Source organism: Mycetomoellerius zeteki, unplaced genomic scaffold (assembly GCF_001594055.1).
Source record: "Mycetomoellerius zeteki isolate Tzet28-1 unplaced genomic scaffold, Tzet1.0 scaffold145, whole genome shotgun sequence".
Lineage (NCBI taxonomy): Eukaryota > Metazoa > Arthropoda > Insecta > Hymenoptera > Formicidae > Mycetomoellerius > Mycetomoellerius zeteki.
Window position 1 is genome coordinate 3,441,804 of NW_017256393.1, and position 16,674 is coordinate 3,458,477.

At 33.3% G+C, this 16,674-nt stretch overlaps 2 protein-coding genes across 6 annotated transcripts in view; one reads left to right on the forward strand and one right to left on the reverse strand.

The window, feature by feature from the left end:
• Positions 1–14,280, forward strand: part of LOC108732036 (Coiled-coil domain containing protein 39) — a 20,853-nt gene extending 6,573 nt beyond the window's left edge. Inside the window, exons 3-12 of one of the 2 annotated variants that reach the window (XM_018462639.1) lie at positions 1,636–1,857; positions 1,913–2,104; positions 3,168–3,383; positions 3,545–3,928; positions 5,616–5,870; positions 8,662–9,144; positions 9,626–9,838; positions 9,914–10,005; positions 10,081–10,202; positions 14,095–14,280. In XM_018462639.1, coding sequence (XP_018318141.1) covers positions 1,636–1,857; positions 1,913–2,104; positions 3,168–3,383; positions 3,545–3,928; positions 5,616–5,870; positions 8,662–9,144; positions 9,626–9,838; positions 9,914–10,005; positions 10,081–10,202; positions 14,095–14,210 — 2,295 coding nt within the window. In that variant the 3' untranslated portion in view covers positions 14,211–14,280. Of the gene's footprint in view, positions 1–1,635; positions 1,858–1,912; positions 2,105–3,167; positions 3,384–3,544; positions 3,929–5,615; positions 5,871–8,661; positions 9,145–9,625; positions 9,839–9,913; positions 10,203–14,094 lie in introns of both variants that reach the window. The other variant, XM_018462638.1, reaches the window with a different exon arrangement.
• LOC108732040 (uncharacterized) lies at positions 11,911–13,260 on the reverse strand. 4 transcript variants are annotated; one of them, XR_001937047.1, is made up of 3 exons: positions 12,895–13,260; positions 12,132–12,760; positions 11,911–12,049 (listed from the first exon to the last, which is right to left on the reverse strand). XR_001937047.1 is itself a non-coding variant. In XM_018462645.1 (3 exons), the coding sequence occupies exons 2-3, from the start codon at positions 12,960–12,962 to the stop codon at positions 12,199–12,201; spliced, it is 630 nt and encodes a 209-aa protein (XP_018318147.1). In that variant the 5' UTR covers positions 12,963–13,075; positions 13,177–13,260; the 3' UTR covers positions 11,911–12,198. The 4 variants fall into 4 exon arrangements, 3 of the variants coding, with proteins under 3 accessions (XP_018318147.1, XP_018318148.1, XP_018318145.1); XM_018462645.1 differs by having other exon boundaries at positions 11,911–12,760; positions 12,895–13,075; positions 13,177–13,260; XM_018462646.1 differs by having other exon boundaries at positions 11,911–12,751.
• Positions 14,281–16,674: the final 2,394 nt, after the last annotated feature.

Here is a 16,674-nt window from a genome sequence, read left to right on the forward strand (position 1 = left end):
CAATGCTTGTATTGCTGCAAGAGGTGCACATTTCGAACAAAATCTTCATTAAAAAGTTTATAAATAAAATAATTAAAATAATAAATTAAATATATTTTTTTCTTTTTTCGTGATTTCCTGCGAAACAAAGCAAAAAGGAGCATATGTCTATAGGACTTTTTTTCTTAGTTTTTTACTCCTCTACACGCTCCCGAAGTTTTGCCATTTAATTTGGAAACACCCTGTATATATGTACACACATTTGTTTCAATAAGTTCTAAGATTTAAAGTTGTTTATTATTCTCAGTATATTTGTACAATATAATAGTAATAATACTTATGATGCTTAATTTTGAGGGGATGCTAGAGTCGATTTAAAAATAAAAAATTATAGATTTCTTTTTATCCATTTTTATCTTAGTATAATGACCAACGCTGGAAGTAAAATGGATAAAAAAATCTGTAATTTTTTATTTTTTCCATCTTTGAACACAAAATACACTAGCGATAAATACATTAGTATGTACATTTTAATCGTAGAAAAGGAATTTTTATTCTGTGAAACCACTACGAAGAAATTCGACACGAACAAAAACGCTTTTATCGATAATACAGGCGACTTCAGCATTCCCAAAATAAAAGGCCAGATTTCGCTGTGAAAGTTAAAAAGTTTTACCTACTGTGTATATGACATATATGAGAGTCGTTTGAAAAGTTTTGAGCCTAACATAGAAACAAGTATTTTTTCGGTCAAATTCAGCTTTATTTTTCAACATAGTCTCCTTTTAAGTCGATACACTTTTCCCAGCGATGCTCCCATCCTTTTAACCCATTCAAATAATAGTTGGCGTCTTGCTCTGCAAAATAGGCTTCTACGGATGTAATCCATTGTTTTGACTATTCCTTCGTCTTAGGAATGAAGTAGTGGATCCAAGTTTCATCAATAGTTATTAATCGACGCAAAAAATCTGACTCGTTGCGCTTAAACCGCTCCAATAGAGCCTTGAAAATGTGTATTCGATTTTTTCCATTTTTACAAAAGTGACATCGACTGACACAAATGACTGTCAAACAATTGAGCGTCCATAATGGCTACAATTTTCACAGGTATCTTTCAAAGCATGTACGATTGTAGTACCAGAATGGTTTTAACGAGTAATGCCATCTTCATGTTGAGACTCAAAACTTTTCAAACGACCCTCGTAATTTTAAAATACAAACGTAAATAAAAAAAAGCCATATTCGATCAAGGCAGTTCTTTGTGCCTAATCATATTTCTTTTGTGAATTTATACAATTTCTAGTTCAAGCTATTTGCACCGATTATTTGTCGATTTTCAAATGTAACCCTAAACCATGTAACCAAATGTAACCAAAGCCGGTCTACTAATATCAAAAGTAATTTAATAATTTTGATGCTCATAGGCGTTTTAGAAAGATCTTAATACAAAATTTATAAATAATTTAATTGCGAAAAATATTACCTCGGGAATCAGCGCACAGTTAGTTTGAAATGGAAATTGTATAAATTCACAAAAGAGACATAATTAGGCACGAAGAACCGCCTTGACCGAATATGGTTTTGTTCATGTACACGTATTTAATCTCATTGATCGATTTTCACCTATTATTGTTTACAATACAATTTATTCCTTAGGAATTAGAACAAAAACGGCAGAAACTCAGTATGGAACTCGAGACTTATCGTCAAACTATTATTAAAACTGTCGGTGAAGTACGAGAGATGGAGATCGTTCTGGATCGTACAGCAAAACTGTACGTGGAAGCGTTAAAAGAACGCAAACAGATGATAAATCAATGGACGCAAAGTGTCAACATTCTGCGCCAGAGAGACAACGATATACAGAATAGTCTAAGGGTATAAACAATTTTTTTTCCAATTTTGCATCGATATATGATACAAATCGTTGCAGGAAATCGAAACATTGCGAGAGATCAGTAGGGAGAAAAAGAAAAATCTCGCAGAAGAAGAGCAATTTTTAACGGATCAAATTGTAAATAACAAAGAACTGGAGCAGTTGATTAAATATTCGGAGAAGAAACTTGGTGTAGTCCAAGAAAAACAGCGCAAAATCGTGAAAACGATTGACATCTACGCCATTGAGGTGAAAACCACAAAAGAAAGACTTTTATTTTCCATAAAATTATAAATCTAATTTTGTTAATTATTGTGTGCTAATTTAAATGCAACAGCTATTGACTATTTTATTTTTCATATTGGGTATGGGAATAAGTTTCCGTTCTTTTTTAATGAAAAAGATGTATTTATTTAAATAAAACAATACAAAATGAGTTTATTCAAAATATGCTCCGTCGGTAGCGACAACTTTCTTTCCGGTAATAAACGAATTCTTCGAAGGAAAAAAAATCTCGTTCTTTTAAAGCGATCCATTCATCAAGCCATTTTTTAATACCTTCATAAGAATTGAATCGTTCCCCAGAAAGGGCCGACTGCATGGACCGGAACAAATGGAAATTTGAAGGAGCAATGTCTGGTGAATACGGCGGGTGGGGCAGAATTTCTCACTTCACTCCTTCCAAATATTTCTTGACTGGTTTTGCAACGTATAACCTAGCATTGTCATGTAACAGAATCAGCTTGTTATGCCTATTGTCCCATTCCAGTCGTTTTTCTTTCAAAGCTTGGTTCAAATGTATCAATTATAGTCGATAACGATCGCCAGTGATGGTTTCGGATGGTTTCATTTTCAAATTCTGCATTTTCAAATTTTTTCGATGCACCTTCGCGTTCTTTGTTACATACGTCGAATTCACCATTGTTGAATCGCCGAAACCATTCTTTACAAGTAGTATTTGATGGAGCATGCTCACCGTAAATATTTACGAGCAAACGATGCATTTCTGCAGCACTTTTCTTTAAAATGAAATAATGGAGTACAACTTCCCACAAATCTTGCTTTTTTGGAATAAATTCCGATACTTTCAACGCAAAAAAAGTTACTCTTGTTTATGTTTCGAACGAATGCCAATTACTGGGCTCAAAAGCTTAAACACTCACATTTCAAATACATGTATTGCCGTTTTATCAAACACCCAAGCAGTGCTATTAACGACGTCTCCTCATACGAATAATTACCCATACCGACGTTATTCCCATACCGAATAATTTTACTGAATGATTATACATTTCAATAATTATTGAGACAGCTTCACACCCAGAAGAAGTTAGTAGCAGATTTGGCACGTCGCGTACAACAAATCCGAGCTAATACAAAGCGTAAAAAAATCGGGATCGAGAACAAACATATAAAGGTGAATGATTGCAAGAAGCAAAACAATGATTTAATGTCGACTTTGGAAGAGGTTGAAAATCAAAAGCTAAATGTCGAAGAAAAAACAAATCATTTAGAAAAAATGATCGAGGTATATTTCTATTATATAATTGAACTCTCTTATAGTCTATTTAACTTATATATTACTATTACGAAGAAGATCCATTCTTGCTAAATAATAAAAAGGAAATCCATTTTAATATAATGAAAATTGTCTTGAAAAGAATAATAGTTCATGTCAACTGGTTCCAGCACGACGAGAAACGAATATACGTGATTATCAAGGAATTAAGTCGATTGCAAGCTATGATTTTACGTACAACGAAAAGGATTGTAGAATTGGAGAACGAAAGAAAGATTTTACAGATGGAAATGCAGAGCGAGTACAAAAAAGTTGATCTGCTCAACACCTTGCTTGTAAAGGAAAACAAACTTGTAGGGGAGAAAAAGGAAGCTCTTTATCAAGTGGACTTCAGTCTGCAGAAGTGCGAAATGAAGTTCGAACAGATTAAAGGGCATGAGCATGATAAGAGTGAAGCCGAAAAGAAACAGACGAGAATCGAAGAGCTGCAAGCTGTATTGAAAGAGAAAACAGCTACATCTAAATTATTGCAAAATCAAATTGTCGGTTTGGAAGTAAGACTTATATTTTATAAAAAATAGAATTCAAACGCTAGATTACTTAGATCAATAATTAAATAGATGAGTAAATTCGAGCAATTAGGAATCGGCGATGTAAGTGTTGTGCTTAAATAATTAACAGACCTTAAAGTCTAAAAATATATAATAATTATATAATTGGCTCGTAGCCCTTCTTTTATTTATTGATCTAAAAATATATATTTTCAGTGTAGCGCGCGTTTGTATATCTATTTGACGTACGTTTCGGTTAAATTCTAGCCTTCAGCATGGAAAATAGATGAATTGTATTTCATGATCCACACACGTAGCTTCAATTAGTTAATCTTCAATACAAATGAGTATTTTCGGTAAAAGTATCGCTTAGGGGACCAAGCTCCAATGACCTTGACCTTGACATATGTTGTAACTCTGGGTCATAGGGACAAGGTCATAACCCTGAGTAACCTCCAACAAATTTTAGCCGTCGCTAGTCCTTCTTTAAAAAGTTATTAACAAAAAAAGTTTGAAAAAATAACGTCTTATTTCAGTTATATATAATATCAGAAACTATGTACAATGAGTGTAATTGTACAGTACAATGAATGTAGTTGTATTGAAAATTCATAGTACTTCAGCATATTTAAGTGTATAATACATCGTAAAAATATTACATATGTCTTGCATTATTTTTCATTCTTTTTCAATAAATATTCAGGATTTATAATATTTCAGTATAATATAATGTTCGGTTTCTTTGAATATAAACCTATAAATTTTCTTCACAATTCTTTTGAATTCAACGCTTTTCGTTACAATGTTAACTGATTTCATTATAGTTCAGCAAATTTCATTACCATCTTTCAACTATTAATTCCAACATTTTAATTATCCTATTTTCGTTTTCGATAACTTTCATTGATAAATCTATAAAAATATTGTATATTTCGTTCCCATTTCATTACTTTTCAGATATTTTCATTAATTTTCCTCAAAATTCATAATATTTCAGCATATTTCAGTGTATAATAAATTGTAGAAATATTACATGTCTTGCATTATTTTTCATTTTTTTTTTCATGCATTTTCAGAAATTAATCTTTAGGATTCATGGTATTTTAATATAATTCAGTGTTCAATATCTCTGAATAAATTAGTATGAATATTAAATATTTTTCATTAGTCTTCGTTATTTTTCATTAATCTTCATTAATTTCCATTAATTATCGTTAAAATTCATAGTATTTCAATATTAAATGTATTATTCACGCTAAAAGAATTTCAAATTTCAACCATTTTCATTTCTCATTTCAACAATTTCATTGTCAAATTCAATAATTTCGGCGATTTTTTCCATCAGGGAAGCTACGTGTGCAGATCATGCAGTGAAATACAATTCATTTGTTTTCCACGCTGAAAAATTTAACCGAAACGTACGTCAAATAGATATACAAACGCTACACAGAAATATATATTTTTAGACTTTAAGGACTGTTAATTATTTAAGCGCAACATTTACAGCGCCGATTCCTAATTGCCCAAATTTACTCATCTCTCTCTCTCTTTCTCTGTCTCTATTTAATTATTTAACTATTTAAATAAAATTACATTAATCTAAGAAGAAAAGATAAAATTGGTACAAAAACACCAATAAGAAAATTTAGTTAAATAAAACGTAATCAAAGGGAATATATTTTACCTGTAGCACGATATGAAAAAAGTTTCTAGTGGCTTATTGAATGAAAACGACGAACTCGAACGGTTACGGAGCAAAAAGCAAGATTTATTATTGCTGTTAGATGGAGGCGAGAAACGACTGAAAATCGCACAGTCTCGAAACGAAGAAAAACAAGTGGAAGAAAATATAATACGCCTTCAAGTATTGCAGCTTGAGCGAATGACATCGAATGTGAGCGATAAAGTCTACGATTTAGAAAAGTATCGTCTTCATCTCGAAGCGGTAAGTGATTTTCTAACTTCGTTAGAATTAAGGCCCCTGAGTAATCGCCGCGGCCATGTTGAAATCGTGACGTCATAAGCGAGAAATGACACGTTATACTGGTAAAAGAAATTGATAGAGAACGATTAAGAATGATAGGATTTCTATCAATTTGTATCGTTTTCTATAAGTTTATATCATTTTCTATCATTGACCTCGCGAGCATAACGAGTATCCTATAAGATCTCATTCAAATTAGTGAATTCACGAACTAGATTCCATATTCAAAATGATAGGATTTTTCTATTGTTCTCTATCAACTTTTTTTACCAAGGTAATTTATGTTACATGCCATTTGTAAATAAAGACAATTTGGATAAATCTAAATGACGAGATCGCTTTAAAACACTTGCAAAAATGGGCGAAAACCATTCCCCCCTTGACAGTCAGTAACCTTATAAGCGTAAAATATTCTTAGAATGTTATATGGATATTATTAAAAAAAAAATTAAAATAAGTTATAATGTTTCGAAAATATCATATAATATTTTTTAATGTTACGAGAGTATTCTGTAGAGATTATATGTCCACTTGTATAATATCCTTGGTATTATATCCTTAATATCCCTGAAATATTATTAAAATACAGTACTCATAAAAATTGGAGGAACATTTAATCTTTTGTAAAAAAAAAATAGACAAAATTTAAACAACTATAACTTCGTTAAAAATGAACGAAATTTGAATTTTAAAAAAGAGTTTTAAAACTTGAAATCTCTATTTTCGAATGGTCTCTGTATTTTTTGAGTTTCCATGGGTTTAGTAATTTTTACACATAGAAAACTATGAACTGAACGAAATGAGAAATCTTTATCTTACTTTGAAAGCTTGTCACGTACCTAAAAAAAATCTGCGAAAATTTTCGACTTTCTCATGTAAAAGTTTAAAGTTTTTTCCTACAAAATCGTTTTTTAAAAATGTTTATACGATTTTTTGTTACTGAATTGTGGCGGATTAAGTAAAAAGTGAGCACTTTGACTTTGATTGCTCATAACTCCGTTAAAAATTACCGTACAGCAATTTTAAAAAGAGATTTCTAAAGCTAAAGCTTTACTCTATTTGATAGTGTAGTTGCTAAAATTTTTTAAGAAACATGATACAAATGATTTAAAGTATCATAAAAATTAGCAATTTTTTCCTTTTTTATTTTTACTCAAGAAACAATTGTGTGGATCATCAAAAAAATTTATTCTTCACTTTTTTGTGCTTTTAAGTATCTTGCATCTACAAAAAATTTGCCGAATCGCTATGAGATTTCTTTCGTAGTGGCCTCCATTATGGTTTTATGATGCAAAACGTACAAAAAATTGGAAAATTGTTTAATTTCGGTAGAAAAAAAGAAAAAATGAAAAATAAAGTTTAATTAATGTTGAAAAATCAATTTTCAATACATCGACACTACATTGATCTTGACTAAGTATCTTGATTATTTTGATGACTTTTACTTGAAATGACTCCCACCCCACCTCCTCCTGTGCTTGGGGACGCGCAACTTTCACCTGAAGCGATTCCCATTCCACCTCCCCTCTGCCAAGAGGCGCATGACTTTCCATGTAAAGCGAGGTCTCCACCTCCCCCTGTCAAGGGAAAATACTGCTGAAATATCTTATGTTTAAAAATTGTGTGCTATTCATAGAAATTGTTCCGTTCATAACTTTTTAATGAATAATGAGCGACGGAAAAGGTCACTGACCTTGACCTCCTTGAGGGTCAAGGTCATTTGGGGGTCATTTGGAGCTGACTGTGTAAAGGTAAATATTTACCAAAGCTAAGCATAAGCGTGTAAAATATGTCAATGTTATCAACTTTTCAAAAAATTATTTGCTAGCCGTACTTATTTTGCAATAAAACCGTCAATAATTGTTAATTCTGAAAAAATTATAACTTAAATCTAAATAAAAATCATAAATCTATTATTGATACGCTAAATATCATGAGAATAAGAATGGAAGACTACTATGGAGATGCGAGTCTCTGTAATTCTCAATTAGTCTTGTCAAGAAATGGAGACAGAAATTAATGACGAAAGAGAATTTATTTTCTAAATTGACAGCACGCCTTTTATGTCAGAACGCGCTCTCCGTTCTTCTTTTCTTTTTTTATCCAAACGACGAAACATTTGCAAACGACACGCACGATTTTACCTTTCGCTTATTTAAATTTAACATCAATAATTTAAAACAATTTCAACATAATATTTTAATAGACATTTAAGTCAAACCCTACACTACAATGCATTTTGGTGTTACACTTTACATTACGAAACTAAACTGCGTTCCAACAAGTATCTTATACAGTGGAACACAGTTTAATGTTCTGTGTTCTGGAAAATACCCTTGTTATAAGCGATCAGCTGCGGACCCAATATTCTCGATTTTGATTGGTGACACCTCAGCCAATTTGCAAGTGAAACCTATTTGCGCTTCTCTGATAATATAGGACTCTAGTCTTAAGATGTCATAAGCCAATCAGAGAATTGCATTAGTATCTCAAGACATTATTTAAAAAAGTCTTAAAATAAGAACAGACTGTGAATACTGTTGCCTTTATATTTTTTATATCTAGGAATTCCTTAAATTAAAAAAATTTTTTGGAATATTAAAATTGTGATTAAGCATTTCAGAAATGACTTTCCCTCCGTGGATCCGCTAATGGCTTTGTAACAGAAGATTCTATGATATGAAATCGATTATACAGTGGCAAATTGTAAAGTCGGATCATCTTTGACATATATATTCACCTTTGTTCACAGACGCTTAAAGAACGTGCAGCAGAGATCGCAGCGCAGAAAGAAGCGCTCGCCATGCAGAAGAGGGTCACCGGCAACGAGTGTTCGGAGATGCGTACTGCTATTACTGAAAGAAAAAGCAGGATACGGCAATTGCAGGTGCGATATGACAGCAGCGTTGCGACAGTAGGTACTACTGTGGATGGGGCGCCGATGAGCACCGCATACTTAAAGATACAGAGTGCTCAAGAGCGGTACATGTTGCGAGAACAAGGCGACAAACTGGACGAAACAATCAGACGAACAGAGCAGGAAATACGTAGCATGGAAAACACATTGCGTGTAATAAACGTATGTAATGACAAATATAGGGACAGTATGAGCATGGTTGATCAAGACGGACCTGAGTGGACGGAACAAAACAGGCTCGATGAGCAGATGCATAATGCACGACAGAAGCTATTGCAAAAGCAAACGCAACTGCAACGATTGTTTGATAAATTACAGGTATTTTTTTGTACATATCAACACCAATTAAAATTAATATGTAACGCTGCGTTTTTTATTACATTGTTGAGTGCAAAATTTTAACATTGATATTACGTTAATTTATGTCGAGTTTTAATTTCGACTTCGGTAGGAGAGCTTTTTGTACTTATCAAAAAATTGATATAATTAAAAGAAGATAAAATGGTATTTATCAGGATAGTAAGAAATAAAAACTATGCGTTTATACACAAAGAGATGACAGCAACAGAAAGATCTAAAAAGTAAAGATTACGACAAAATTGTTTTCAGTTGATTTGTTTAGTTATATATTATTTTTATATCATAAAAAAATCTATATTTTTCTGTTGCAAATAATGCATATATTAAATATTTAACTCGTGCAAAATATAAAATTAAGCATATTGGAGTAGCATAATTGATTAAGCGTAATTGATAGCAATAAAATATAGAAAATTAATGTTTCAATTTTATCGGGCAGAAAACGCAGAATGATTATACTCAATTGCTCAACGATATTGAAAAAACCAAAGAAGAAAAGGAAGATAAAGAACGTTACTTATCAGGTATTGAAAAACAAACGACAGAACAAGAAGAGAAGATATCCAGAGCAGATAAGAGCCTTCGTAAGGTACAGAAGGATATACAAAATTTATATATCTCTAAAAGGGACGACACTGTGCTTCTGCAACAGGTAGGTAACAAATGAAAAAGATCTGCTATTAAATCATGTCCTTTAACGATTTTATCTCGAGATGCTTTTCTGCAGAGAGAAGTTGAATTACGAGAGCTTCAAGAACAAAACGCCCTAGTTCTTCAAGATATCGCAGAGTTCACGATTCGTCATGTAGAAGCTGAAGCGTACGTTAAGAAATTGCTGATAGCCAAGAACATCGAGTTACCATATTTTCCTTCATCGATTAAATCGCCTTTCAGTCCTTATGATAGTTCCGCTGGCACGATAGATCATTTGAAGAGTACGAGTCGCATAAGTGCCTTTACATCATCAAGGGAGAGTATCGGTAGCGTAGTTAAAATAGAACCACAATTTGAGGAACGTACGTACACATTAAGAAAGTACTATTAGGATATCTCTTCAGGGGATGCTGGAGCGACGGCTAAAACTTGTTGGAGGTCACTCAGGGTCATGACCTTGACAACATATGTCAAGATCAAGGTCACTGGGGGAGGGCCCTGATCTGATTAATTACCCCACCACTTTTACTATTTTTATTTAAAGATTCACAAAATTTTAAAAAAGCCTTTTTTTCTTTTTTTAATATAATCTTTGTTTGAGCCTCTATTTTTTTAAATTCAAAGAATTCTTCCTTTGTAAATTTATATTGTAGGGACAACCATTTAGCCTTCTTAATTCTAATCGCCCTTTCGCAGTTACTATTCAAACCGCTGGCGGTTTCTTTTTATTATAATGATTGTTGAACAACACTAAATCAGTTCTTTTAACTGTTTTTTAGGTAAAGAAAATTCAACAGCTCCTATTATTTAGTTTAACAAAAAGGAGTATCCACTACAGACCGATGAATTTACAAATTCCATAGAGTTAAACACATTATTGACCGCCCAGAATTCGCTGAATTTGGACCAATTGATTTTATTAACATTATATTTGTATTGGGGTTTCGGAATGTATTCAACCGTTACATCTAGTCTAATCGAAATGGGAAAGTGATCACTTTTCCAATTATCATTTTCTACCGATCACTCACTACTCAAAGCAAGTGAAGGAGAGACTATTGATAAATCTATGCAAGATTTACTGTGGTTAGGACCTGATATATGAGTTGATTTGCCGTTGCTTAAAATTATGAAATCTTCTGGATCTGTGAAATTATAAATAATATTGCCATATTATGACAGCAGTGATCACTTCCCCAAGAAGGATGGTGCGCATTCAGATCCCCTCCAACGCAAAATTTATCACCGAGCTTTTTGATTGTATCTAAAAATTTTTGCCATTCAAAAGGAGTAAGATTATTATTGCCTACTGAGGTAGTTACTGATACGCATTCTGTCTCCAAGGCACTAGGAGTAAAACAGAGTTCAACAGTTTCAAAAATCATATATTTTTTAATTAGAAAGGCGTTACCCCCTTCATTGCTATATAATCTATCGAATCTCACAGTTTTTAATCCATTAATATGAAACTCTAGTAATTCCAATTTCAAAAAAGTTTCATTAAACATAATAATGTCCCACTCGTGAAAAAGTCTCTCCAATTCATAAATCTTATCTCTTATTCCTCTACAGATTCATTCCAGGATCTTTAGCTTGATCATGGTATTAATGATTTAAGAAATATTATCTTGAACGAATTTAATAAAAATTACTATTTATATTTATATTTTTTTGCGATTTTAAGTATGTTTTAATTAATTTCTGTAAATTAATAGAAGGAAGTCTGTCTGCTAAAGCATCCCTTTACCTTTTGATCTAGAGTATTAGAAATATCTTTGAGTATAACTCGTTGACTACGGGCTATTTGCACAAGCGTGTAGGAGTCTATTGATTTTGATGAGCCAGGTTTCCGATTGAGGGTGTTGTTGTCCTGAGATGTCCTCTTAGCAATGATTTCTTGACCAAGGGCTAATCCAACTGATGAAGGGGAACCTCCCTACTTCCAATGAAGTCTTCAGTTTTCTTTTTGGAACTTGTAGAAATTTATAGGTTTATTCTCTTGAGTTTTCTGATCACCGTCAAGCTTGGAAGTTGTGGATAAAGTCTTTCGACCTTTGATCTTTTCGTTGTATGGAATAAAAGGTTTACTTTGAAGATTTGGAAATTCCTTAGGACCTGGTTTAAATTTCTTCTTTGGGTGATTAAAAACCATTTTTCTAACATCACTATGTTTTCATAAGCCATCAATCTCTTGACTTCGTATTCCTTCCTAAATATAGGACAATTTTTATTTGATGATATATGATCTCCTTGGCAATTGGAACAGATAGCAAAACCGTGAAGACAGTTACCCTGATGTTTGATCTCGCCGCACATACTACATTTAGCCTCATTTTTTATAAATTGATCCAGTATGTCCTAGTTTGAAGCAGTTGCAACAAATGATGGAAAGGATCGTATAGGGCTCGACCTCAATGATTTTATATAGATTTTATATAGATATACTACGGTGGGCAAATTCTGACCAGAAAATGTGATGACAACAGATTTGTTTGCCATCCATTTCGGGTCGCCTTCCTGTTTATTAGGATCTCGATTTCTTTTATTTAGCCTTCTAACTCTCAAGATTTGGAACTCTGATTCCAATTCCTTAAGGATCTCCTCCTCTATAATATCCTCATCAATACCTTTAATGAGATCTCTTCTTGTTAATCTAAAACTCGGGATGAATACTTTCAAGTTGTTGACTTTTAGTATAGGATCATCTATTAATTGGTTCGCCTCCTTTGTGTTCTTGAAATTAACTTCGACCCGAGATTTAGATTTGCTGCTTATGTAATCTATGCTATGATACTTTTTGCAGATCAGATTACCAACTTTATATGGGCTTACTTGAAGTGATTTTTGTTTTTCCTTGTCGTTGTTGCAGTCAGGCTGAATCCAAATAGTGAATGGACCATTTATTATCCTTCTGGAAATACTTAACAATAGGAGAATTGGTATCCTTTGCTTTTTTTCAATTCCATTGAATTCGATGCTGATTGTTTAATTCCTGGGTGTTCATTCACCAGCGGCTTTTTGCAAGATACATCTTCGTTGGAAAGATTAACCTACCTCTTATTGTTTGTAACTGCAGACCAATTCATAATTTCTTTTTGAACGCCTTTTGTTGTGGAATCCATATTCAATAGGAAACCAAATTCCCCCCGTTATTACGGGGGGGGGGATTTGTAGTCTTCGTCTGTATCACTTTTAGGTTAACTAGCTTACGTTACCGTACCGTCGCCTAGCAGAACTAGAAATTAAATAAAATCTCACGAGATCTTGTACCGTTAGACGAATCAAATCCTTATCGTCCTTAACTTTCCTTCAGTCCAAAATATTCAATTCAGAAACCTATTTTTGCAGTTGCAAAATTCTCACACGACCTCCGCCAACCGATCAAATGATATGGGCTACGTTTACACCATGCGCTTATTCTGCGACCTATACGATAGATGTCTTTGTTTAACCTACAAGATAAACAAGGACATCTATTGTATAGACCGCGGCCTAAATGCACGGTGTAAACGTAGCCAAAATCCTAAATTCCAAATAAAAAAGGTCAATAATAGTGACATCTTTAATTCATTTTTTACATTATCATTCTGTCTCACTCAAACGCATACATCTGTCCTTATCTAATATATTGCAATCTCTTGCACGCCATCTCTTGCAAGATCGAATACCTACTGCTAGACACAATTATTGCTTTGTTTACCATTCCGAGTTTTCACTTAGCATTCATATATACGTAATTTGCAGAGATCGATAGAAATATTTCTTTTTAAAGCTTTTAATCTTAGTTTCATAAACTCAGTATCGTTTGTGCATGTAAAAGACTGGGTGCTGAACTATCGTTTTGTCCATATGAGCTATAAAATTTTTGTATTAAGAAAACATTTACGTCAAGTGAAGCTTTACGAGTTGAAAAAATGTAAGTTTTTAACTTTTTTTTTATTTTAGTATATAGTCCACTGCCGCACCTCCCAATTTTGCGTCTACTTTAATTCTGTAAAAAGATTTTTGATTCCGTTCAGTAAATTCGGAAATTTATATCGATCTGCAATGTCCCGACAATTTGATCACTCCAGCATCCCCTTAAATATCTTCATGTTTTCTTTAGAGCTACATCATCAAAGTAATTGAGAACAAAAAAGAAATTTTGTATTAATTTCTGATAATTGATTTTTTAAAACACAACAATTATTAAAATCATTTAAATTTTAATAATTGTTAATAATTATTAATTCATATTTTATTTGATTTTAACAGTGAGTAACGCATCGAAGAAAACTGCAAAGCATGATCCCACATCAGAAGAATCGCTCGTTTTGTCAAAGCGATCCACCATTACACACAAAAATCAACAATTATGGAAAAAATCGTGATAATAATTTTGATAGCATAATAATTCGAACTGGGCATCTACACCCTAGTTAACGTCAGCTAAAATAAATGTAATACATGGAAAAAATCTGATAGCATTAATTAAAATTTTGGTTGAAAGTGGATAAAATTTTCTATTTGAATCTGTTATAATTTTATTTGATTAATCAGAATTCTGCTTGATATAATCAAAATCTTCTGGTTCGTCCATTATCAATCAGAAATTTTTCTTAGTATGGTGTTACATAACAGTTATCAAAGTTGGGTATTAAGTTAATGTTTTTTTTTAACTAAATTAAGTTAAAGTTAATTTATAAAATTAATTTAGTTAAGTTAAAAGTTGAATGAACAAAAAATTATCAAGAAACACGGTAGTGTCTCGCGCCAAATATACGCGCTCGTACTGGGCGCAGGAGACACTACAGTATATCTTTACCCTATCCGTCGAGTTGACTGGGAACACTGTGATCATATCTAAAAAACGGCTAGGCAGATGAAATTTTTAATAGGCTCAATCGATAGCACGGAGAATGTAATGAAAGTCTTTATTTTTTTTCTCTGATGAATATTAAGGGAGATATTTCAATTTCTTTGTAAAAATGGAGTAAATTAAATTAAGAAACGTCGTCAGTATCCGCGGACACCACGTTTCGATTATAAATCGACAATTAATACTCGAATACGCTCACACACACTCCCAAACACCCTCCACACCCATATCGAACATTTTCGTTATTCATCCGAAATCCGAACCTTTCTCATCCCCCTTCCACCCACTACAGAGACTTCGATACATGCTGACACTTCCTGATATGACCTACCACATCCTTAAACACTCACCTTCCCTCACCCCTTCGAAATGTTCGAATTTTTTTTAACACAACCAAACGCATTCTTACGCACTCATACACATTATCACCTATCCTCGCTGCCCTCTACTACCAATTATAATTTTTAACACAACCCAACGCATCTTTACTCATTCATGCACATTATTTTTTAATCTATCCTCACTGCCCTCTACTACCAATTATAAGCGGAAAAGCGCATATCTATTCACTTTCATAAATAATTAAATATTAATTCTTATTATTAATGTAATCTAATGATCGTCGAGTAAGCAAACGTATGCCCGTCGATCGGCACAATAGTTGGTAATAGTTACATATAGTAACTAAAGAAAACAATTCCATGCATTTGATATGGTATACGTACTTATTCGACGATCATTAGATTATTACATTAATAATAGGAATTTCAGTGTTTAATTACACTAGTTTACAAAAAATATTTTTTTTAATTATTTTGAACCGGATTACGTATCTCTTATAGATTTTTGGATACTAAAAACGATGCCACGAGCGAAAAAATTCTAGCACGTCAGATTTTCAAGATAATTGAGGTTTAATATGTAAAAAATGTTTTTTTTTTTTTTACGATATTTGACATTTTTTTTTATAAAAACGGTGAACGTTATCTTTGTTACATCCAAGCTCCGGATAGCCAAGGAGCTGAGGGGGTGGACGCAGCAGGAACCGAATTTTAGACTGATTTGGTCGCGTCCAAGTTCCGGACCGCTAGAGCTAGAGGAAGGAGCGACGCAAATCGGGAGGTACTTCGCTTCGTGCTGAGAACCTCGAAGATAGAGGAACCAGAGGTCGGAAAGGGGACGAAATGAAAGCCTCTCTCGAGATCGACGTTCCGCTAAGCAGACCTCAAGTCGAACGCACTCGTTAAAGGTCTAAAACTGGGTCATTTTCCAGCAAATTTCCACGAGGCGAACTTTAAATCCGGATCTACAATAGGTGTTTTAAGCTTTAAGTCGTAAGAAATTGACCAATTACAGTTGAATTCGAGGAGAATAATCGACTATGATTCGTCCATTTCTTATGGCTTAAGGTTTAAAACTATTGTAGATCCGGGGTAAGGTCGAAATCAGACTACGCATTGAATATTGAGATTGAAGATTGAAAGATTGAAATTTGACCAATAAAAACAATAGGAGCTAAAATTCCTTTGTCCTCACTGGTCAAATTTTAATCTTCAATCTTCAATCTCAATCTTTAAGTCCGGATCTACAATAGGTGTTTTAAGACTTAAGCCGTAAGAAATTGACCAATTACAGTCGAATCCGAGAGGATTGACAGATAATCGACTGTGATTCGCCCATTTCTTATGGCTTAAGATTTAGAACTCTATTGTAGATCCGGGGTAATGCATAGTCTGATTCCGGCCTTAGAGAATCTCACAACAGGTGGCCAGACTCTGATTAGAGGATCTACCTTAGAATATATACTACTGGAAGAGGCATTGCTTATACTGGCCTGTATACCAAGGTGAATCCAACATCTGTGCGAGAGAGAAAGGTAGAGAGGTCCTAATGTTCGCAATGCGCATGCCCAGCACCATGCAGCACCATCGTCTTAAGCTGGTTCTACATTAGTTGCATCGCAATGTCGTAAGCGT